The 26,085-nt window shown below is 42.5% G+C and overlaps 1 protein-coding gene across 6 annotated transcripts in view; it reads right to left on the reverse strand.

Annotated features, from left to right (window-relative positions):
* The window catches only part of LOC121315382 (T-lymphoma invasion and metastasis-inducing protein 2-like), a 115,020-nt gene that overhangs the window by 37,164 nt on the left and 51,771 nt on the right, over positions 1–26,085 (reverse strand). For 4 of the 6 annotated variants that reach the window (XM_041249426.1, XM_041249432.1, XM_041249431.1 and 1 more), the window contains 8 exons: positions 23,897–24,082; positions 22,998–23,138; positions 19,129–19,185; positions 10,390–10,548; positions 5,308–5,412; positions 5,009–5,087; positions 3,571–3,660; positions 2,537–2,746 (listed from right to left, as the gene is read on the reverse strand). In XM_041249426.1, coding sequence (XP_041105360.1) covers positions 2,537–2,746; positions 3,571–3,660; positions 5,009–5,087; positions 5,308–5,412; positions 10,390–10,548; positions 19,129–19,185; positions 22,998–23,138; positions 23,897–24,082 — 1,027 coding nt within the window. The remainder of the gene's footprint in view (positions 1–2,536; positions 2,747–3,570; positions 3,661–5,008; positions 5,088–5,307; positions 5,413–10,389; positions 10,549–19,128; positions 19,186–22,997; positions 23,139–23,896; positions 24,083–26,085) is intronic. The other 2 variants (XM_041249428.1, XM_041249429.1) reach the window with 2 other exon arrangements.

Consider the following 26,085-nt stretch of genomic DNA (forward strand, 5'->3'; position numbering starts at 1 on the left):
CTGGGGAGTTGATTCCAGACCCTCACGATTCTCTGTGTAAAAAAGTGCCTCCTATTTTTTGTTCTGAATGCCCCTTTGTCTAATCTCCATTTCTGACCCCTGGTCCTTGTTTCTTTTTTCAGGTCGAAAAAGTCCCTTGGGTCGACATTGTCAATACCTTTTAGAATTTTGAATGCTTGAATCAGGTCGCCACGTAGCCTGTCTGCATATGACATGCCTTTTAAGCCCGGAATAATTCTGGTCGCTCTTCTTTGCACTCTTTCTAGAGCAGCAATATCTTTTTTATAGCGAGGTGACCAGAACTGCACACAATATTCAAGATGAGGTCTTACTAGTGCATTGTAACATTACTTCCCTTGATTTAAATTCAACACTTTTCACAATGTATCCGAGCATCTTGTTAGCCTTTTTTATAGCTTCCCCACATTGTCTAGATGAAGACATTTCTGAGTCAACAAAAACTCCTAGGTCTTTTTCATAGATTCCTTCTCCAATTTCAGTATCTCCCATATGATATTTATAATGTACATTTTTATTTCCTGCGTGCAGTACCTTATACTTTTCTCTATTAAATGTCATTTGCTATGTGTCTGCCCAGTTCTGAATCTTGTCTAGATCATTTTGAATGACCTTTGCTGCTGCAACAGTGTTTGCCACTCCTCCTACTTTTGTGTCGTCTGCAAATTTAACAAGTTTGCTTACTATACCAGAATCTAAATCATTAATGTAGATTAGGAATAGCAGAGGACCTAATACTGATCCCTGTGGTACTCCACTGGTTACCACATTCCATTCTGAGGTTTTTCCTCTAATCAGTACTTTCTGTTTTCTACATGTTAACCACTCCCTAATCCATGTACATGTGTTTCCTTGAATCCCTACTGCGTTCAGTTTGAGAATTAATCTTTGTGTGGGACTTTGTCAAAAGCTTTCTGGAAATCTAAATAAACCATGTCATATGCTTTGCAATTATCCATTACCGAAGTTGCATCCTCAAAAAAATCAATCAAGTTAGTTAGACACGATCTCCCTTTCCTAAAACCATGCTGACTGTCTCCCAGGACCCTGTTACCATATAGGTCATTTTCCATTTTGGATCTTATTATAGTTTCCATAAGTTTGCATATAATAGAAGTCAGGCTTACTGGTCTGTACTTACCTGGTTCAGTTTTGTTTCCCTTTTTGTGGATCGGTATTACGTTTGCAATTTTCCAGTCTGTCGGTACCACCCCTGTGTCAAGAGACTGCTGCATGATCTTGGTTAGCGGTTTGTAAATTACTTCTTTCATTTCTTTGAGTACTACTGGGAGGATCTCATCCGGCCCAGGGGATTTGTTTATTTTAAGAGCTCCTAGTCCCTTTAACACTTCTGCCTCGGTTATGCTAAAGTTATTTAAAACTGGATAGGAACTGGATGACATGTGGGGCATGTTGTCTGTATCCTCCTTTGTAAAAACTTGTGAAAAGTAATCATTTAATATATTTGCTATTTTTTTCTTCATCTACGATTTTGCCATTTGTATCTCATAGACATTTAACCTCCTCTTTGAATGTTCTCTTGCTAACTTTCTAACTTCCTTTTTGACTTGCGTTTGCAGTTCTGTGTACTCTTTCTGCGTACTTTCTTTTTGGTCCATTTTTAATGCTCTATAAAGTGCCTTTTTTCTTTTTTTTTTAATTGATCTATTAAACTGTTTTAGCAATTTAGTTTTACATTTAGATTTGTCTACTTTAGGGATATAATTGTTTTGCGCCTCTAGTACTACATTTTTGAAGAACAACCATCCTTCTTCTGTGGGTGTTTTCTCTATTTTACTCCAGTCTACTTCTGTTAGTCTCTGTTTCATACCTTCATAGTTTGCTTTTCGAAAATTGTAAATCTTAGCTTTAGTCATTACTTTTCTCAGTGATGTGCGTGACAGAGGCTCCCGGAAGGCAGCACACTGTTGTAGTAAGGGGGTCCAAACTGCGAATTGAAATTGCTGTGTTTCTCAATATGGAGTCCCCAACAATCATGACCTCCCTTCTTTTTGCTGTCTGGTCACCACTGTCAATGGGGTCCTGGATGTTGTTCCTTTCATTCTCTTGTTGTTGGTTCTGCTCATCAGAATTTTGAAGTGACTCAGATTTGTTGGCTGTTTTGATTTCTGGTGGTTGTGTTTGACGTTTGACGTTTTGGTGTTTGTGTTTGACCGCTGAGCTTGCGTCTGGTTTTACTGGTAATGACCGCTGAGTTTGAGTCTGGTTTTACTGGGAATGACCACTGAGCTCGCGTCTGGTTTAACTGGGAATGACCACTGAGCTTGCGTCTGGTTTTATTGGGAATGACCGCTGAGTTTGCGTCTGGTTTTATTGTCCGATTACACTGGAAAATGACAGCATATTATGAAGCAGTGGTGCTACTCTGTTTAGATTCTATTGTGCAAGCCATGGGTATGTTTTTGGTTAAGATGGCATGTTTTTTTGTTTTCACTGTGCAAGATGTGTAGATGTGCCTTTAAAGTAAAACACTACTTAAACCTGTTGGTTTTCTTACCACCTGATGCCTGCTTTGGATGTTTGTCCAGAAACTCTTCCAGAAGCTCAGACTGGCTGGGAGGAGGTAACTGTGAAGGAAGGCCCAGCAGATCCCTCCTGAGGGTCAACATCAGGCTCTGCTGGCTGAACAAGGGCTCCATGAGGCCAAGGTCAAGGGTCGACACTGTCTTCTCATTCACACCAAGGATCTCATCCCCCGCTCTCAACCCTGAGCGAAAACAACAAAGCACAAAACACAAACATAGCATGTTCAATTAACAAAAACTCATTGTCTGAGTGGTTAGGATAAACAAAACAACACTGTGTACCAGCTTATTTTCTTCCCATAAAGAGAAACAGGTTGGTTTGATGCAGGGCAAGTAGTTTATTTCTGTACTTAAAAAAAACAACAATATCTGTGCTCCCTACAAACAGTCTCCAGTAGTGGTGTACAATAGGGTTAATGCTAGCAGCAGATACAGCAACGCACGCAAGCCCAATAATAACCCATGTGCATGCCTGCAATATGAAAACTCAAGTCCTCAGGCTGGGGTTGTTATAGCTGCATTCCTGCACCCTTCATGGGAACTAAATTAAGCACAAATATGTTATTAACTAACTACAGTAAGAATTCAGTAAACTGATACAGGCTGAGAACTCAGCACTGTTACCACACTGCTGTCCTATTTACGGATCTTTCAATGGCACGTATACTCTGTATAATACAGCTATTTACTGATCTTTCAATGGCACGTATACTCTGTATAATACAGATAAATAAATAACCAGATCAAAATGAACAAAGTAGCACTGCCAAAAAAGCAGATTAAAACTACAAATATATGCTAAACACAAAAACTTGAACCTGGCTGTACGGATTCTTCACCATAAATGAGCAGGAAGCCTTGTGTGAGTTGTGTCAAATAAAAGGCAGAGTCAGTATGCATGCTGCTGAACAAGGCTGGACAGCCAGTTTCATCCAGGAGGAAGTGCAAAACTGGCGAAGTAAAAAAAAAACTAAAGAAACACCAACTATGAAAGCTTTGTACATACCTTCACAGTAAGCCACTCCATCTGGAAGCACTTCACTCACAAATATGCGGCTGTTTTGCTGCCTGTCAACGTGACCTGTTACTGCAAACCCTGCAATTAATGAAAGAGGCTCGTGATTCATCACTGAAGCTGGGAACCCACCTGGGAGAGACAAGACCAGAGAAACAGGCATTTCATCCACAGCAGCTGCTGTCTGACAGTGTGTCCAAATGGCTTTAACCAAATAAGAGTACTGAGGCGGCTTCCTGACCCACACCTCTCCCTCTCCCTCTCACAGTGCAGGGGTCAACACAGTGAGATACAACATCACAGTGAAGCAGAGTTTGTCTTCCTGACCCACACCTCTCCCTCTCCCTCTCAGACAGTGCAGGGGTCAACACAGTTAGATACAATATCACACTGAAGCAGAGTCTGTCTTCCTGACCCACACCTCTCCCTCTCCCTCTCAGACAGTGCAGGGGTCAACACAGTGAGATACAACATCACACTGAAGCAGAGTCTGTCTTCCTGACCCACACCTCTCCCTCTCCCTCTCAGACAGTGCAGGGGTCAACACAGTGAGATACAACATCACACTGAAGCAGAGTCTGTCTTCCTGACCCACACCTCTCCCTCTCCCTCTCAGACAGTGCAGGGGTCAACACAGTGAGATACAACATCACACTGAAGCAGAGTCTGTCTTCCTGACCCACACCTCTCCCTCTCCCTCTCAGACAGTGCAGGGGTCAACACAGTGAGATACAACATCACATTGAAGCAGAGTCTGTCTTCCTGACCCACACCTCTCCCTCTCCCTCTCAGACAGTACAGGGGTCAACACAGTGAGATACAACATCACATTGAAGCAGAGACTGTCTTCCTGACCCACACCTCTCCCTCTCCCTCTCAGACAGTGCAGGGGTCAACACAGTGAGATACAACATCACATTGAAGCAGAGTCTGTCTTCCTGACCCACACCTCTCCCTCTCCCTCTCAGACAGTACAGGGGTCAACACAGTGAGATACAACATCACATTGAAGCAGAGACTGTCTTCCTGACCCACACCTCTCCCTCTCCCTCTCAGACAGTGCAGGGGTCAACACAGTGAGATACAACATCACATTGAAGCAGAGTCTGTCTTCCTGACCCACACCTCTCCCTCTCCCTCTCAGACAGTGCAGGGGTCAACACAGTGAGATACAACATCACACTGAAGCAGAGTCTGTCTTCCTGACCCACACCTCTCCCTCTCCCTCTCAGACAGTGCAGGGGTCAACACAGTGAGATACAACATCACATTGAAGCAGAGTCTGTCTTCCTGACCCACACCTCTCCCTCTCCCTCTCAGACAGTGCAGGGGTCAACACAGTGAGATACAATATCACACTGAAGCAGAAAACTGCTCTGACTCATCCCAGTTCTGATGTTTATATTTCCATTCTCTGCAATTCTCTTACCAAAATCAACTGTAGTCCCGGTCCTTTGCAGGCATAAATGAAAAACATTCAAGGGAAATACTTCTAATTCATCATAAATCTGTAAAATAAAACAAAATAAAAAAAAAATGTGTATATATTAATATTGTAAAAAGGTACTTCTTCATACATAAATATTTATTTCTTATATTGCAACTTTCATACATGTGCTTACGTGTGGACTATTTGTCCAATGTCACCTCGTATTCCGTCAAATAACAAACCACAGAACAGACTGCAGAGCACCAAACAATCCCATTTCATAATGAAGCTTTTCTCACCAGTCCTTGCAAGTACTCATTGGAGGCTGGCATGCTGAGCTCCACATTGCCTCCCACTGCTCTTCGAAGACGTAGACAGTACTGGGCTGGGTCCAGCAGTTTCTTCTAGAAACACAATATTGCACTTGGTCAGGTTCCTGTTTCCTTATACTCACCCAGAAACGAGAGTGCAACTACCGTACATACTCTACACTGCAACTATACTCCACAGTGCGACTGCCGCACATACTCCACACTGCAACTATACTCCACAGTGCAACTACCGTACATACTCTACACTGCAACTATACTCCACAGTGCAACTACCGTACATACCTCTGCACTGCAACTATACTCCGCAGTGCAACTACCGTACATACTCTGCACTGCAACTATACTCTGCAGTGCAACTACCGTACATACTCTACACTGCAACTATACTCCACAGTGCAGCTACCGTACATACTCTACACTGAAACTATACTCCACGGTGCAACTACCGTACATACACCATACTGAAACTATACTCCACAGTGCAACTACCGTACATACTCTACACTGAAACCATACTCCACAGTGTGACTACCGTACATACACTACACTGAAACTATACTCCACAGTGCAACTACCATACATACTCTACAGTGCAACTATACTCTAGAGTACAACTACCACACATACTATGCAGTGCAAATATACCCTACAGTGCAACTACCATACATACTCTACAGTGCAGCTACACTCTATAATAGAACTACCAATCATACTCTGCAGTGCAACTATACAGTGCAACTACCATACATACTCTACAGTGCAACTATACTCTAGAGTACAACTACCACACATACTCTACAGTGCAACTATACTCCACAGTGCAACTACCATACATACTCTGCAGTGCAGCTACACTCTATAATAGAACTACCAAACATACTCAGCAGTGCAACTACCATACATACTCTACAGCGCAACTATACTCTACAGTACAACTAACACACAAACTCCACAGTGCAACTATACTCCACAGTGCAACTACCGCACATACTCTACACTGAAACTATACTCTAATAGTACAACTACCATACATACTGTACAGTGTAGCTATACTCTAGAGTACAACTACCACACATACTCTGCAGTGCAACTATACCCCACAGTGCAACTACCACACATACTCTACAGTGCAACTATACTCTAGAGTACAACTATACCCCACAGCGCAACTACAATACATACTCTACAGCATAACTATATTCTAGAGTACAACTACCACACATACTCTGCAGTGCAACTATACAGTGCAACTACCATACATACTCTACAGCGCAACGATACTCTAGAGTACAACTACCACACATACTCTGCAGTGCAACTATACCCTACAGTGCAACTGCCGTACATACTCTACACTGAAACTATACTCCACAGTCCAACTACTGTACATACTCTACACTGAAACTATACTCTACAGTGCAACTATACTCTAATAGTACAACTACCATACATACTCTACAGCGCAACTATACTCTAGAGTACAACTACCGTACATACTCTACAGTGCAACTACTGTACATATTCTACAGTGCAACTAGAGGACCTACAGCTGGTTCGGCATGTATGAGAAGGTTCTGCTGCTGTGGAAAAACCTGACCTAGCTGAACTGAAAGACGCAATAAGTGCTGTGTGTATCTACGAGAACACTGCATGTTTTGTTTAAAGAACTTGCAGTGCAATATTCAGAATAATTAAACACATCCAAAAGCGTTTAAACAGAAAGTGTACTTTACAATTCTGTATTAGTAACCCTTAATAACAATTAGACAGAACTACAGTATATCTTCTGTTTTAATGTAGTTTTACATACACTTTTTACCAGCTCAGTGGCTTGGAACCTAGTTTCAGGAGACTAGGTTTCAGGCCACTGCACGGCACACCAGGGGAGACCTGGGGTTTGATACAGCAAAGCTGCCTCAAACGAGGTCACCTGGTCTCCTGGAACCAGGTTTCAAGCCACTGTTCCTGAATAAGTGGCTTCATGTTCCCTCAGCTTTAGTGTTTGCACTGAGTAATTACTGAAACTCACCAGCAGAAAGAAAAGAAGCAAAGAAGCAAGTAAGACGTAAAGGAAAGGAATCCACTTAAAAGACCACTAAAGATGGAAAGGTAAAACAAAGTCAGGACAGAAAAAAACAAAAAGAAAAAAATAGATTTAAACTGATATTCATATACAGCCATTGCTGTCCTAAATTGATAAAACGAGAAAAAATGAATAAAAACAAGTAATTTATGGATTTTCCTCTTTATTTATAAAAAGGTAGCATTCCTCCACAGAGCAGAAGAAAGGGTACAATGATTCCCTGATGTGGTGAATTGGGACTCTTTCAGCAAAACCACTATAGAATCAACATAGTAAATGCACTTGACAGGTAAAAGCCTCCAATTGTGGTCCTTTCGTTTTTTTGCAATCAGTACAGTAGGCACTCCTTTATTCTCCAGTCTTAACTAGTCAATCCCACTAACACTATCCCCCCTTATCTTCACTGTTTAAAGGATCAAATCAGTCTTAACAAGATCTCTTCAAAACCGCAACATAACACTGTAGCAGATTCGGTAAACCAGCACTGTCTCTTTAAATGTTGCACATAAAATGCAAACACCAAGCCCTGTTACCAGAGGGGGAGAGCGAGACAGAGAGGAGAGGGGCTGCGTGGACTGTTGCCAGAAGGCTGCTGCTCGGCAAATCGCTGGTTCCTGTCTGCTGTCTGCTGTCTGTTGTGTGCTTGTCTGCTGCCTGCTGTGTGTGTGTCTGCTGTGTGCATGTCTGTTGCTGCTGGGTGCTGTCTGCGTGTCTGCTGTGTGCTGTGTGCATGTCTGTTGTCTGCTGTGTGCATGTCTGTTGTCTGCTCTGTGCTGTGTGCATGTATGTTGTCTGCTCTGTGCTGTGTGCATGTCTGCTGTCTGTTCTGTGCTGTGTCCATGTCTGTTGTCTGCTGTGCGCGTGTCTGCTGTGAGCGTGTCTGCTGTGAGTGTATCTGCTGTGTGCGTGTCTGCTGCGTGCGTGTCTGCTGTGCGCGTGTCTGCTGCGTGCGTGTCTGCTGCGTGCGTGTCTGCTGTGAGCGTGTCTGCTGTGAGCGTGTCTGCTGTGAGTGTATCTGCTGTGAGCGTGTCTGCTGTGTGCGTGTCTGCTGTGTGCGTGTCTGCTGTGAGTGTGTCTGCTGTGAGCGTGTCTGCTGTGAGTGTGTCTGCTGTGTGCGTGTCTGCTGTGTGCGTGTCTGCTGTGTGCGTGTCTGCTGTGAGCGTGTCTGCTGTGTGCGTGTCTGCTGCGTGCGTGTCTGCTGTGTGCGTGTCTGCTGTGTGCGTGTCTGCTGCGAGCGTGTCTGCTGTGCGCGTGTCTGCTGCGTGCGTGTCTGCTGCTGTGCGTGTCTGCTGTGTGCGTGTCTGCTGTGCGTGTCTGCTGTGCGCGTGTCTGCTGTGTGCGTGTCTGCTGTGAGCGTGTCTGCTGTGCGCGTGTCTGCTGTGTGCGTGTCTGCTGTGAGCGTGTCTGCTGTGTGCGTGTCTGCTGTGAGCGTGTCTGCTGTGTGCGTGTCTGCTGCGAGCGTGTCTGCTGTGTGCGTGTCTGCTGTGAGCGTGTCTGCTGTGTGCGTGTCTGCTGTGAGTGTGTCTGCTGTGTGCGTGTCTGCTGTGAGCGTGTCTGCTGTGTGCGTGTCTGCTGTGTGCGTGTCTGCTGTGTGCGTGTCTGCTGTGAGTGTATCTGCTGTGAGCGTGTCTGCTGTGTGCGTGTCTGCTGTGTGCGTGTCTGCTGTGTGCGTGTCTGCTGTGTGCGTGTCTGCTGCGTGCGTGTCTGCTGTGTGCGTGTCTGCTGTGAGCGTGTCTGCTGTGCGCGTGTCTGCTGTGTGCATGTCTGCTGCGTGCGTGTCTGCTGTGAGCGTGTCTGCTGTGCGCGTGTCTGCTGTGAGCGTGTCTGCTGTGAGTGTATCTGCTGTGTGCATGTCTGCTGTGAGCGTGTCTGCTGTGCGCGTGTCTGCTGTGAGTGTGTCTGCTGTGTGCGTGTCTGCTGTGTGCGTGTCTGCTGTGTGCGTGTCTGCTGCGTGCGTGTCTGCTGTGAGCGTGTCTGCTGTGAGCGTGTCTGCTGTGTGCGTGTCTGCTGTGCGCGTGTCTGCTGTGTGCGTGTCTGCTGCGTGCGTGTCTGCTGCGTGCGTGACTGCGCGTCTACTGTCTGCGTGTCTTCTGTCTGCGTGTCTGCTGTGTGTGTGTCTGTTGTCTGCGTGTCTTCTGTCTGCTGTCCACTATCTGTTGTGCGAAGACGTCTGGGTGGGTGACACACTAAGAAGAGCTGTGGCTGGATGAGTGGTTGAAGTGGAGGCTCGAGCGACTGACTGCAAAAGCGATTTCAAACTTTTCTTTTATATAAATAATAAACAAATGGCTACTTTCTTTTGGAAGAACAAAACTACTGATGGAATGTTACTACTGTACTACACCTAGAGTTAGAGATCAAGGGTATTTTTTGAAGGGTATAAAACTGATTTGTTTGTTGTATGGACCCAAGTTGGTTGTCAATTAAACATGTTGACGCTATAACTTCTTTTACTGTTGTTTGTCCCACGTACTTTGACTCTAAACAGGGTTTAGACAGTGTGGTATACATTTGAGTCCTGGTCACGTGCATCACATAAGTTTATATTTTGGTAGTGCAATACACCTGACACTACCTGGTACCCCAGTAATTGACTCTGTTACAAAACTGTATCTGTTTTTAATAATGCTATTTTCATAATCAATGCGGCCTCCAGATATCAAAAGAAAACACAAAACATATTCTAATAAAAGATCACATTTTCAAAATTAATTTCAATAAATATACTAAAAACAAGATACTGAAATACTATTTCTTTTTTTTTAACCTACTTGCCTTGTATTATTTTCGTAAATAGATTATCTTCAGTTTACTTCTAATGGGGTGTGCAGACTTCCTAAAATCCTGAATTTCAAATAACCCTTTCACTTCTCACTTACCACAGTATGTATGTACAAACTGAAATCAACAAAACAAAAAAATACAGCAGTGAAGAGTAAAGACTGTTCCAAACCCTCCACACCCACCTTGCACACCAAGTTCAGCACCTCTTCAACCCTAAGATCCTGATGTACTGTCACAGTTACTCCCTGGGCGTCAGGGAAATACACACAGGCCAAAGTGTCAAAACAATGACTGCCTTCAGCTGGTGCTGTTGAGTACATGTTAGCTGTGCCGTCAACTCTCTGTTATTAGAAAGAGCAAGAGGACAAAGAAGTTAGTCAGCAGCCAAAACAGTCCTTTTTAAAACAAAAAAGGGTTGAGGTAAAGCACACAAAATATTTATTTAGATCACACTTAAAATTGGTTCTTGTTAAAATATATTTGAGAGTCACGCACGAGGAGGAAACTGACAATTCGGATGAGCAGATCCAACCTGTCAATACATTTGAAATGTTTCGTGCACCTCGCTGCAAAAATAAGAAAGTTAGCATCCCTTGTAAAAGGGTGTTAACCCAATGTAACATCAGAGGAAACTTGTGAGGCAAATCTTTTTGATGAAATTGCTTGAGAACGTCTCCTACGATGAGCTGCTTGAGAAAGCACATTAAAAGCTGTCCAGCGTTACACAGGATTTATGATTTGAGAAAGCACCTGAAAGCTGTCCAGCGTTACACAGGATTTATGATTTGAGAAAGCACATGAAAGTTGTCCAGTATTACACAGGATTTATGATTTGAGAAAGCACATGAAAGCTGTCCAGCGTTACACAGGATTTATGATTTGAGAAACCACAAGAAAGCTGTCCAGCGTTACACAGGATTTATGATTTGAGAAAGCACATGAAAGTTGTCCAGCGTTACACAGGATTTATGATTTGAGAAAGCACACGAATGTTGTCCAGCGTTACACAGGATTTATGATTTGAGAAAGCACATGAAAGCTGTCCAGCGTTACACAGGATTTATGATTTGAGAAAGCACATGAAAGCTGTCCAGCGTTACACAGGATTTATGATTTGAGAAACCACATGAAAGCTGTCCAGCATTACACAGGATTTATGATTTGAGAAAGCACATTAAAAGCTGTCCAGCGTTACACAGGATTTATGATTTGAGAAAGCACATTAAAGACTGTCCAGCGTTACACAGGATTTATGATTTGAGAAAGCACATTAAAAGCTGTCCAGCGTTACACAGGATTTATGATTTGAGAAAGCACACGAAAGCTGTCCAGCGTTACACAGGATTTATGATTTGAGAAAGCACATGAAAGTTGTCCAGCGTTACACAGGATTTATGATTTGAGAAAGCACATGAAAGTTGTCCAGCATTACACAGGATTTATGATTTGAGAAAGCACACGAAAGTTGTCCAGCGTTACACAGGATTTAAGATTTGAGAAAGCACATGAAAGTTGTCCAGCGTTACACAGGATTTATGATTTGAGAAAGCACACGAAAGTTGTCCAGCGTTACACAGGATTTATGATTTGAGAAGGCACATGAAAGTTGTTCAGTGTTACACAGGATTTATGATTTGAGAAAGCATATGAAAGTTGTCCAGTGTTACACAGGATTTATGATTTGAGATTTGGAGTGGGGAGATGGAAGGTTAACAGTACAAGGGGGGGTTTAAGGGAGACCCCCAACCCAACTTTTAAAGAGCAGCTTAGTAACAATAACTGCCTGTGCTGCATCAATCTGGACTCTGAACAATGAGGAATGAATGAATGAATGAATGAATGAATGAATGAATGACTGGCCAGATGGTCTGTGTGCAACTCAACAAGTCTGACTTGTGCCCTCTGACTGGATCAAAGAGACAAGGGCTTTGTATTAAAAATGTTGACGCAAAATAAAATGACCCGATGGGGGTCACTTTATTAGAAAAAGACAAAGAAGAAAGACAGAAAGCAAGATAAGCCATCATACCCAGAGTCCTGCTGTGGTGTGACTACAGAAACCTAAAACCTGCCAACATAAAGACTAGCTAGCCAGCTGCAATTCTGGAAAGCACACAAAGAAAGTCTGTTGTTTGTAAGAGACTGTATTCAATAACAGTTATGTTTCCAAAGATCCTGTTTGTCCAAGGTATACAGGACACTTTTATTTTGCTTTCCACACTGTTGTGTAACACTTGTTCCTATTCAGTTGTATGATGTGGAAAGTTCTGCTCCTGCCTATTACAAGGCTGCATCTCTCTCATATACTGGAGTACATTCATTCATTCATTCACCGCCACGAGTTGTAACAGCCCTTCAAATATTCCAGCAGAATTTGCCAAGAGTGTTAGCCTGTCATCATGTGCAATGCCATGATGCCTGGGGCTGCTGCAAACCAATACATTACTTCATATCTTCCTGACTGTACATCAAAAGATGACTTTGAGGTGGTAATCTCCACCCAATATCAATAGTCACTTATTCTCGGAAGACACTCATAATGGCTGAATTATCATTTTAAAACTACAAAGTGGTATGTAATTCAATATGTTAACATAACATTATTCAGCAGGTTTCAATTGGCTTTATGAAGCAATTAGTTAATTTTATATAGATGGTGATGCAAAACCTTTGACCACAGCTGCATGTGCTGAACATCCAGTCTGGTTATGGTTGTACTGTAACTACTGTATATAGAAGTCAAAATGAAAAAAAAAAACTGATTGGATTACTTGTGAATGAATGGTCAGAAGATTGATGGATCAAAATGTTTCTGAAGTTTGTAACGTTTTGTAAAGTAAGGGGATAACGGGGCAGTACTGCAAACTGAATGCAGACTGGAGCCCCTGAATACAGACTGAAGGTCCTGAATGCAAACTGAAGGTCCTGAATGCAAACTGGAGCTCCTGAATGCAAACTGGAGCCCCTGAAAGCAAACTGGAGCTCCTGAATGCAAACTGGAGCCCCTGAAAGCAAACTGGAGCTCCTGAAAGCATACTGGAGCTCCTGAATGCAGACTGGTGCTCCTGAATGCAAACTGGAGCCCCTGAATGCAGACTGGAGCTCCTGAATGCAAACTGGAGCCCCTGAATGCAGACTGGAGCTCCTGAATGCACACTGGAGCCCCTGAATGCAAACTGGAGCCCCTGAAAGCAGACTGGTGCTCCTGAATGCAAACTGGAGCCCCTGAATGCAGACTGAAGGTCCTGAATGCAGACTGGAGCCCCTGAATGCAAACTGGAGCTCCTGAAAGCAGACTGGAGCTCGTGAATGCAAACTGGAGCTCCTGAATGCAGACTGGAGCCCCTGAATGCAAACTGGAGCTCCTGAATGCAAACTAGAGCTCCTGAATGCAAACTGGAGCCCCTGAAAGCAAACTGGAGCTCCTGAAAGCAGACTGGAGCTCCTGAAAGCAGACTGGTGCTCCTGAATGCAAACTGGAGCTCCTGAATGCAGACTGAAGGTCCTGAAAGCAGACTGGTGCTCCTGAATGCAAACTGGAGCTTCTGAATGCAGACTGAAGGTCCTGAATGCAGACTGGAGCCCCTGAATGCAAACTGGAGCTCCTGAATGCAAACTGGAGCTCCTGAATACAAATTATAGCTCCTGAATGCAAACTGGAGTCACTGAATGCAAACTGGAGGTCCTGAATGCAAACTGGAGCTCCTGAATGCAAACTGGAGCCCCTGAAAGCAAACTGGAGCTCCTGAAAGCAGACTGGAGCTCCTGAATGCAGACTGGTGCTCCTGAATGCAAACTGGAGCCCCTGAATGCAGACTGGAGCTCCTGAATGCACACTGGAGCCCCTGAATGCAAACTGGAGCCCCTGAAAGCAGACTGGTGCTCCTGAATGCAAACTGGAGCCCCTGAATGCAGACTGAAGGTCCTGAATGCAGACTGGAGCCCCTGAATGCAAACTGGAGCTCCTGAAAGCAGACTGGAGCTCCTGAATGCAAACTGGAGCTCCTGAATGCAGACTGAAGGTCCTGAATGCAAACTGGAGCTCCTGAAAGCAGACTGAAGGTCCTGAATGCAGACTGGAGCCCCTGAATGCAAACTGGAGCTCCTGAATGCAAACTGGAGCTCCTGAATGCAGACTGGAGCTCCTGAATGCAAACTGGAGCCCCTGAATACAAACTATAGCCCCTGAATACAAACTATAGCCCCTGAATGCAAACTGGAGGTCCTGAATGCAAACTGGTGCTCCTGAATGCAGACCTACATTTATTTAAACATTTTCACCTGTTAGTTAGGGGGAGGTGGAACCACAAGCTAAATCACTAGTTTTAATGCCACCACCACAAAAAAAAACCAAACAAAAAAAACATCCCCATCAATTGGTCGGGTCTAACTAAAACCCACAAACGAAATGGCTGGTTTGGATTGAGGTGTGCTTGGAAAGCGATGTTTGGAAACTCTAAAGCAATGCATGCACCATACAATGTCCTACACAATGCACTATACAATGTCCTATACAATGCACTACACAATGTCTTATACAATGCACTACACAATGTCTTATACAATGCACTACACAATGTCCTATACAATGCACTATACAATGTACCATACAATGCACTATACAATGTACCATACAATGCACTATACAATGTACCATACAATGCACTATATAATGTACCATACAATGCACTATACAATGTCCTATACAATGCACTATACAATGTCCTATACAATGCACTATACAACGTACCATACAATGCACTATACAATGTCCTATACAATGTATCACACAATGCACTATACAATGTCCTATACAATGCACTATACAATGTCCTATACAATGCACCATACAATGCACTATACAATGTCCTATACAATGCACTATACAATGTCCTATACAATGCACTACACAATGTCCTATATAATGTACTATCCACTGAACCACAGCACTGTGAAACGCAGTATGGATATGAACCCTTCTGAGTTTGTAATGACTCTCTATTCTGTGTCTTTGAATGTAAGGGGTTTAAAAGCTAAACACAGCCAAATAAATTCATCCTAACTGCTGGCTGTATTTTCATTAGTTTGTACAGCACATGGAAAGAGAAGCTTTCACATTTGGAATTTGTTTTTTAACAAATCAACTAAAACCCTAAAAATGTCAGGATTGATGAACTGTGCAATCGCTGAATCTGAAAGGGCCTGTAAATTCAAAACGAGTTCCTTCTCATCTCAGTAAACTTGTATTATGTTCAGTACTAACAAGGAGTATGTTCACTTACTGTAGACAATGGGTTCACTTTTTAGACTACATCAAAACAGCTCGGCACAAAACCCTTTTCTGAACATGTGCCCTCGGACAGCGTCTAAGGATTTGTGAACCCATGCAACCAAATCATGGCTGAATAAAGGCTTGCGTCGGTGCCTAGCACCGGCAGCATCTGGAAGTTTTTCTGCACGAGGCTGGGCTGCTGTTACTGCAGCGCTGTGTCAACAAACACCCCGCCCGCAAACTGGAGCTCCTGAATGCAGACTGAAGGTCCTGAATGCAGACTGGAGCCCCTGAATGCAAACTGGAGCTCCTGAATGCAAACTAGAGCTCCTGAATGCAAACTGGAGCCCCTGAAAGCAAACTGGAGCTCCTGAAAGCAGACTGGAGCTCCTGAAAGCAGACTGGTGCTCCTGAATGCAAACTGGAGCTCCTGAATGCAGACTGAAGGTCCTGAAAGCAGACTGGTGCTCCTGAATGCAAACTGGAGCTTCTGAATGCAGACTGAAGGTCCTGAATGCAGACTGAAGGTCCTGAATGCAAACTGGAGCTCCTGAATGCAAACTGGAGCTCCTGAATACAAATTATAGCTCCTGAATGCAAACTGGAGTCACTGAATGCAAACTGGAGGTCCTGAATGCAAACTGGAGCTCCTGAAAGCAGACTGGTGCTCCTGAATGCAAACTGGAGCTCCTGAAAGCAGACTGAAGGTCCTGAATGCAGACTGGAGCCCCTGAATGCAAACTGGAGCTCCTGAATGCAAACTGGAGCTCCTGAATGCAGACTGAAGGTCCTGAATGCAGACTGGAGCTCCTGAATGCAAACTGGAGCTCCTGAATGCAAACTAGAGCTCCTGAATGCAAACTGGAGCCCCTGAAAGCAAACTGGAGCTCCTGAAAGCAGACTGGAGCTCCTGAAAGCAGACTGGTGCTCCTGAATGCAAACTGGAGCTCCTGAATGCAGACTGAAGGTCCTGAATGCAGACTGGAGCCCCTGAATGCAAACTGAAGGTCCTGAATGCAGACTGAAGGTCCTGAATGCAGACTGGAGCCCCTGAATGCAAACTGGAGCTCCTGAAAGCAGACTGGAGCTCCTGAAAGCAGACTGGAGCTCCTGAAAGCAGACTGGTGCTCCTGAATGCAAACTGGAGCTCCTGAATGCAGACTGAAGGTCCTGAATGCAGACTGGAGCTCCTGAATGCAAACTGGAGCTCCTGAATGCAAACTGGAGCTCCTGAATGCAAACTGGAGCCCCTGAATACAAACTATAGCCCCTGAATACAAACTATAGCCCCTGAATGCAAACTGGAGGTCCTGAATGCAAACTGGTGCTCCTGAATGCAGACCTACATTTATTTAAACATTTTCACCTGTTAGTTAGGGGGAGGTGGAACCACAAGCTAAATCACTAGTTTTAATGCCACCACCACAAAAAAAAACCAAACAAAAAAAACATCCCCATCAATTGGTCGGGTCTAACTAAAACCCACAAACGAAATGGCTGGTTTGGATTGAGGTGTGCTTGGAAAGCGATGTTTGGAAACTCTAAAGCAATGCATGCACCATACAATGTCCTACACAATGCACTATACAATGTCCTATACAATGCACTACACAATGTCCTATACAATGCACTACACAATGTCTTATACAATGCACTACACAATGTCCTATACAATGCACTATACAATGTCCCATACAATGCACTATACAATGTCCATACAATGCACTATACAATGGCCTATACAATGTATCACACAATGCACTATACAATGTCCTATACAATCCACTATACAATGTCCTATACAATGCCCCATACAATGCACTATACAATGTCCTATACAATGCACTATACAATGTCCTATACAATGCACTACACAATGTCCTATATAATGTACTATCCACTGAACCACAGCACTGTGAAACGCAGTATGGATATGAACCCTTCTGAGTTTGTAATGACCCTCTATTCTGTGTCTTTGAATGTAAGGGGTTTAAAAGCTAAACACAGCCAAATAAATTCATCCTAACTGCTGGCTGTATTTTCATTAGTTTGTACAGCACATGGAAAGATAAGCTTTCACATTTGGAATTTGTTTTTTAACAAATCAACTAAAACCCTAAAAATGTCAGGATTGATGAACTGTGCAATCGCTGAATCTGAAAGGGCCTGTAAATTCAAAACGAGTTCCTTCTCATCTCAGTAAACTTGTATTATGTTCAGTACTAACAAGGAGTATGTTCACTTACTGTAGACAATGGGTTCACTTTTTAGACTACATCAAAACAGCTCGGCACAAAACCCTTTTCTGAACATGTGCCCTCGGACAGCGTCTAAGGATTTGTGAACCCATGCAACCAAATCATGGCTGAATAAAGGCTTGCGTCGGTGCCTAGCACCGGCAGCGTCTGGAAGTTTTTCTGCACGAGGCTGGGCTGCTGTTACTGCAGCGCTGTGTCAACAAACACCCCGCCCGTCATCACAGCTGCTCGGAGGCTAATCCCAGCCATTACAAGCCTGTCTGCATGCAGCGGCTTCTGAAAACCTGGTCCTAAAATACACTCCCCAGAGCGAGGACACGCTCTCCTGCAGTTGAGCGTTTTCGTTAATCTGGTGAGGGACCTTGCAGCTGCTTTTCAGAACCTTTCCAGACCTGACTTCAAGTATACACGCTCCTGGGATAGAAGGCAGCTGCGATTCTTCTGCTGATACATGCATCCTATTAGAGACTTTTTTTTTTTTTTTGCAAATGAATAACCTCAGTCTTACTGTTACAGTGCGTCACTATGGTAAAAGCTTTTTATTTACAAGGGTTTTATTTATAAAGAATTAGTAATGCAATGTACTCCAAAAACCTTTATGAATACACAGCTTTGTGTGTCGTAGCACAGTATGGTAACTTTAATAGCATGAAACACATGAGGCTCAGCTTCCAATGTGAGCACTACTGTAACACATCCTGTCTATTGAAACAGGCTATTGTGCCAATTGCCTCAACAGTAATGGGAGTTGCCTTGTTTGTTGAAGGAATTGATTTGCACATACAGTAAACTGCATAGTAATCGAAGAGAAGTTATATTGTACAGTGCTACAAATTACAGAGAAAGGAGAAGTTTTGGTCACCACGCATGGCTGGCCTCACCACAGCAAATCACTGGAGTCATAAATACAGTGTAATGGATGTCTGGCTGTGCCATACTATTATGCAGTATAAGGCACACTATTCTTGAATTAAATCTAGTATGTTCTGTCTTTTTGGAAATCCATCCTTCTCTCTAGTGTCTCAGGTTACAGGTAATGGATACTGCTTTTCAGCAGCTAATTTGCTATAACACATTTTAGCCCAAACTTTTTAAACTTTAAGTTTGTATGATATCTGAGGAAGTAAAGTGAGATCATTCCATTAAACGAATCTGCGTTACAAGGCATATCTCCTTGTATCTTGAGATCTGGCTAAAAGCAGTGTTTGTTCTGTTGCAGTGCACACGACACAAACCACCTGCAAGCGTGAAGCTAGACATCCTTGCATTGACATCACACTAATCTTCTAAAAAGCTTAAACTGGCACAGTACCCAGAATCCACTGTGCTTTTAGACTTCTGATTGTAAAAACTGCATAGACTTTAGAAAAAAATACCAAAAAAAACCTCACCTCACAACTGCTGGGGTTCAAAGCAATGTGGGTTATTTTCCCATCACTTTCAAAAATCTGGAAGAATACAAACATACATAAACAAATAAACAAATTAACAAATAAACAAACTGCAGAGTGTAAACGTGCTACAAACAAGATTGAACATCTGTCTGCAATTAAAACATTTTTCAGCCTCTTGCCTTGATCCTATTTTTAACCAGGCTCAACTGGAAATAAGGACTAGTGTAGGGATGCTCAAATGATATCTTGCAGTGCACACACAAGAACTTCCCCTGTCTCGTAAGCGTTTACTTCTTTCCAGACTCACAGCTCTGTCTGCCTTATTGTAGTTAATTTAGCATGGGTGACTAATACTGTACAATGAGATCTGACTAGGCATGGGCTGAGCAAATCAGAGGCCTGAGCAACTGTGAAAAACCAGGGATACCTTCACTTTGTACACAAAATACATCTCAGTTTTGGAGCAAGACAGGTGGTCAGTTTATTCTTCTCACTGAATTACTTTGGAACAAAGTGAACAACCTTTGCAAATGCCAGTCAGCTGAGCAATGAGTTTGAGAAAATCCAGGTGAAAAAAAAAAAAAATAAAAACTAAGTGTTAAGCCTGTTAAAGAACCCTCTCCAAATGCCTTCTTGAACATGTAGTTTAGCAGCCCTCTCCTTGATGTCCTGAACAGCTGCCAGATTATCCCCATCTCCTCATCGTATACCATCTTTAGCATAATCATTTTATAAGCTTAGTATTCATGTTGTTCAATTAAAATGTATCACTGTTACCACAGGGAAAAATAAAGCCTAATGGACACAGTGAATACATCCAAATAAAACTGAACATCAAGGATATCAGGTCAAAATGACTGTCGTGCAACGGCTGGTTTACTGTGCTGCCAACTCCTAATGAAACTGAACTTCAATTAAAACTAGACGCTATAAAAAAATAAAAAAAACAGCTTTGTACTTCACTACTGGACAGTGTAATTGACGCTAGACATTAGAAAAGGATGTGTGATAATACACATTATATTGTGAACAATAGATCTGCCACACATATGACAGGAAGCAGTGCCCACAGACACACCTATGGGACACTCAGAATCATTAGAAGCCTCAATCTTCTGGAGCATTAAATCGCTTTAATTGGGAACAAAAAACATGCATTTCTATAGAAGTATTTCAGTGGCACTGTTCATTTTAACCATCTGTTGGTTGCTGTGAGGCGATTTCCAGTGAGTGTTATTTACAGCATTTAGTACAGAACATTTCATGCAAGGTATTTGAGTGTAGCCACTGCTCTGTGAGCATACACAGCAATACAAGCATGTTTCTAGTAAATCACAATTGCTTAGATCCCAATTCATCCCAAAGCTTTAAAAATTAGAGCATTTCTAAAATGAGGAAACAAACAGGCATGTGTTACAGCTGCTTGAAATTGAAGTGCTACTGAATAATGTCTGTGTGCACTGGCTTCCCCCTTCACATAAACCCAGGCTGAGAACAGATATTACATTTTAATATTAAATACATAAACACAAGTTCATAGCTGTATTGAGACTACTTCAAGATTTGGGGCTACAGGATATACCATACACATATTTGTTAAACCAATGATGGAAATAAGACTCCCATTGCATAGCAGTTTGATATATTCCTGGTTTTACTATGAGTTTAATAAGACTCCCATTGCATAGCAGTTTGATCCATTCCTGGTTTTACTATGAGTTTAATAAGACTCGGTAACGAGAGCAGTTTGATCCATTCTTGGTTTTAACTATGAGTTTAATAAGGCAGGTAACGTATCGTCAAACTAATAAGGACAAAAATGATAGCTCAAATTATTCCGAGGGTACACGTATCGTAAAACTATAGTTTACCAAAATGATACTCAAAAATAAGACTCCCATTGCATAGCAGTTTGATCCATTCCTGGTTTTACTATGAGTTTAATAAGCGAGGGTCTGATCCGCTGTTTTACATGAGTTAATAACTATGAGTTGATCCATTCCTGGTTTTACTATGAGTTTAATAAGACTCCCATTGCATAGCAGTTTGATCCATTCCTGGTTTTACTATGAGTTTAATAAGACTCCCATTGCATAGCAGTTTGATCCATTCCTGGTTTTACTATGAGTTTAATAAGACTCCCATTGAATAGCAGTTTGATCCATTCCTGGTTTTACTATGAGTTTAATAAGGCTCTGATTGCATAGCAGTTTGATATATTCCTGGTTTTACTATGAGTTTAATAAGACTCTCATTGCATAGCAGTTTGATCTATTCCTGGTTTTACTATGAGTTTAATAAGGCTCCCATTGCATAGCAGTTTGATCCATTCCTGGTTTTACTAGGAGTTTAATAAGGCTCCCATTGCATAGCAGTTTGATATATTCCTGGTTTTACTATGAGTTTAATAAGGCTCCCATTGCATAGCAGTTTGATATATTCCTGGTTTTACTATGAGTTTAATAAGACTCCCATTGCATAGCAGTTTGATATAGTCCTGGTTTTACTATGAGTTTAATAAGGCTCCCATTGCATAGCAGTTTGATCCATTCCTGGTTTTACTAGGAGTTTAATAAGGCCATTCCTGGTTTGATACTATTCCTGGTTTTACTATGAGTTTAATAAGACTCCCATTGCATAGCAGTTTGATATAGTCCTGGTTTTACTAGGAGTTTAATAAGGACTCCCATTGCATAGCAGTTTGATCCATTCCTGGTTTTACTATGAGTTTAATAAGGCTCCCATTGCATAGCAGTTTGATATATTCCTGGTTTTACTATGAGTTTAATAAGGCTCCCATTGCATAGCAGTTTGATATATTCCTGGTTTTACTATGAGTTTAATAAGGCTCCCATTGCATAGCAGTTTGATATATTCCTGGTTTTACTATGAGTTTAATAAGACTATGGAGTTTAATAAGACTCCCATTGCATAGCAGTTTGATCCATTCCTGGTTTTACTATGAGTTTAATAAGGCTCCCATTGCATAGCAGTTTGATCCATTCCTGGTTTTACTATGAGTTTAATAAGGGCTCCCATTGCTAGCAGTATGGATCATTTACTATTTTATAGGAGTTTAATAAGGCTCCCATCATTATTCCAATGGGTTACTAGGAGTTTAATAAATTGCATAGCAGTCCCATTGCATAGCAGTTTGATTGCATAGCAGTTCATTCCTGGTTTTACTAGGAGTTTAATAAGACTCCCATTGCATAGCAGTTTGATATAGTCCTGGTTTTACTAGGAGTTTAATAAGGCTCCCATTGCATAGCAGTTTGATCCATTCCTGGTTTTACTAGGAGTTTAATAAGGCTCCCATTGCATAGCAGTTTGATATAGTCCTGGTTTTACTAGGAGTTTAATAAGGCTCCCATTGCATAGCAGTTTGATCCATTCCTGGTTTTACTAGGAGTTTAATAAGGGAGCTCGTATCGTCAAACTAGTTGGATATAGCCTCAAATTTATCCGAGGGTAATATCGCTCTGCCATAGCAGTGATCCTAAATTACTGGTTTATAGAGGTAATAAGCATTCCCTGGTTTTACTAGGAGTTTAATAAGGCTCCCATTGCATAGCAGTTTGATCCATTCCTGGTTTTACTAGGAGTTTATTGAGACACACCTGAGCTTGCTACCACTACACTGTGGCTAATCAAGCTCATAGTAAAACTTAGAATGGGTGAAACTCAATAGGATTCCTATTTCCATCCATGTAATCTTTGGCAAATCATTTAAAAACTGATTTCCAAACCCTTTGCCAAATGATCTTTGAAGATTCAATGGCTGTGTGCAAAGGGGCTGTCACAGTGGAAGGGTATGCACATTGGTACAAACTGCAGTGTAGAAACAGCATCGCAGTGCAGTTTACCTGGGACACAGAAGCCCTCTTTTCTTTTCCTTGTTTGGCCAGACTGTCCAGCCCTTTGAGGGAGGAGAACATCCCCTTCTTACCCCTCATTGTCTGAGACAGGGAGCGCTTCCTCAGGGTAGCTTCATCTCTGGAGCAGATCTAAATGTGAAGCACACAAGCTAGCTGTTTACACATGCTCCTACACGGCTACATAGTGCTTACATGTGTAACAACAACCCCACGTGCAAGCTTCTGCATAAAGGGTTTGGGGCTATACTAAGGTAGCTGCCTTATAAATGGGGGTTTTATATCAATTACTTTTTCTGTTAAATTGAACACACATTAAACATATACAATCAGAATATACTGCACACATGAATGTATTTATGGAAACAGCTTTGTTTGTATTTTAGTATAATTTTAATGTAAATGTTCTTTTTTTTACTGATTGTTTTGTAGCCTATTATTACAATTTCATATACAGTAATATGGAAGTTATAACATATGTGATTGATCAATTTAATCACATTCTCTTAAAAAAAGATCAGTGAAACCCCTACTGATAACTTGACACATCACCACTTGCATTCTTATAAAAAGTGTGTAATCTAATCTTTTTGTTTTATATAACACCTTTCATAGTGGACAGCCATCACAAAGTGCTTTACAGGATACAAGACTAAAGTGTATTAACTATGCATCAGCTGAAGAGTCACTTACAACAATGTCTCACCTGAAAGACAGAGGGCAAGGAGGTTAAGTGACTTGCTCAAGACCACACAGTGAGTCAGTGGCGAAGCTGGGATTTGAACCGGGGACCTGCTGATTACAAGCCTGTTTCTTTAAACGCTGGACCACACAGCTCTACTGATATGCCAGCTACCTTTCTGCACAGCTATCCTTACTCTGAGTCTTACCAGAACATGGAAGGAAGACACTGAAAAGATGCCCAGCCTGCTAAGAGCCAGTTTGGAAGGGCGGCTGGCCGCTGCGAGGAGGCTCTTGGGGTTGGGCAGCTCTCCTCCTTGCAGACTGGCCAAGTAGCAGCGCATCCGGAACAAATCCACGTTGAACTTCTCCAGGTTCTGCTCCCACTGCTGGATCTGTTTGAGGAAAGGTGCAAACAAGAACCGTCCATGTGAAGATTGCTTTCACATGTCGAAGGAGGAGAAGGCTGGAGCAGCCTCCCATGCGGACAAGGTTAATTCCTTCTTGACAAGTCTAATTTACCGCAGTAAATGTCATACAACAAAGGAAATGGTGACCAGATCAACACGGCACTATGTGTATTAAATACCATGTGACTGACACAACACAGCACTGTGTGTATTAAACACCATGTGACTGACACAACACAGCACTGTGTGTATTAAACACCATGTGACTGACACAACACAGCACTATGTGTATTAAACACCATGTGATTGACACAACACAGCACTGTGTGTATTAAACACCATGTGACTGACACAACACAGCACTGTGTGTATTAAATACCATGTGACTGACACAACACTGTGTGTATTAAAAACATTTATCCATCCATTTGGGCTTAATCCTTTACAGGGTCGCGGTGTGCCAGAGCCTGCCGGAGGCTAACCCAGCAGACACAGGGCGCAAGGCTGTACTACACCCTGGACGGCACGCCAGTCCATCGCAGGGCACCACACACACAAACGGCAATTTAGAATGACCAATCAACCTGACCAACATGTCTTTGGACTGTGGGAGGAAACCAGAGTACCCGGAGAAAACCCACACAGACACAGGGAGAACATGCAAACTCCACACAGACAGACCCCTAGGCCAGAATCGAACCCAGGACCCTGGTGCTGTGAGGCAGCAGTCTAACCACCATGTCGCTGTGCATACAACATTTATTACATGCTATGTATTGTTAAATGCATTACAGCATATAAAAAGTCTAACACCTAAAGGTTTTAAACACTTCATTCACAGCATTTCCTTGATATCCAATTAAATGTTCAATAAACACTGCTTGTTTTCCCACTTTTGGGGTTCAAAAGGCTCAGTGCAATTATATTGTAACCACATTGTATTTTGCCACCCAAGATGCAGGTATATTTACTTTAAGAACACTGGCAAACACAGAGTCAGACTAATAGTATTTCTAGCAGGAGTTCTAGGGAACTCCACAGAGTTCTGAAAGCAGCCACAGAAAAGTCTGGAATCAATTTGAGTCTCTGGAAGAGTACAAGCTGTTCTTTTTCCTGCAGCTCCATTAGCTCTCTTCAAGGATGAGTAATGCATGTTTGAGAATGCTAGAAGAACACTTAAAAACACGCTCCATCATACTGCTCTGATGAGAAGGCATTTAGTTGAAATGTTTTTTCTTCTTGACTTTATACATGTTTCCTTCTACAGAGTTAGCCCTCCAAACAGTAAGCAATACAAAAGCATATTATGAAGAATTCAATATTGTATTTTGCTCATTCTGTACACTTCTTACTAGCAGATTATCCCTGTAATAAATTATACACTTTAAAAATAAAGATGTACCATGCGCACATTTCTTAGTGTTTCCTTCCCAGACATTTGCCGAGCTGAACTGAACAAGACAGGAATAGCCGATGCATTTCAGCTGCTGTATACTGCACCCATCTGCACAGGCGAGTCAGCAACATCCACTGCTACTGGATCACGTGTCCATACTAACATTAGAAAAACAAATAAGAATTCTTTATTTTCTTTTCTTTCTTTAATTCGTTCTATTGAAGCAAATTGTTTTGAGTGTTTCATTGACTTATTGAATTTGTCAAGTACAGGGGAGCTGGGGTCATTTCAAAAAGACCTCCTTGTGCTATTGATTTCACGCACAGATCAAAGTTATTGGAGGGGGAGGAGGGGAAAAAGTGTTTCATCTCTCAACATGGACAGGAGGAGGAGGAGAGAAAGTGTTTCATCTCTCAACATGGACAGGAGGAGGAGGAGAGAAAGTGTTTCATCTCTCAATATGGACAGGAGGAGGAGGAGGAGGAGGAGGAGGAGGGGAGGGGATTCTCTCAATATGGACAGGAGGAGGAGGAGGAGGAGGAGGAGACGGGTTTCCTCCCCTAGGAGGGGTTCAAGGAGGGGTGCTGAGGAG

Source organism: Polyodon spathula, chromosome 5, assembly GCF_017654505.1.
Source record: "Polyodon spathula isolate WHYD16114869_AA chromosome 5, ASM1765450v1, whole genome shotgun sequence".
In the NCBI taxonomy this organism is placed as follows: Eukaryota; Metazoa; Chordata; class Actinopteri; order Acipenseriformes; family Polyodontidae; genus Polyodon; species Polyodon spathula.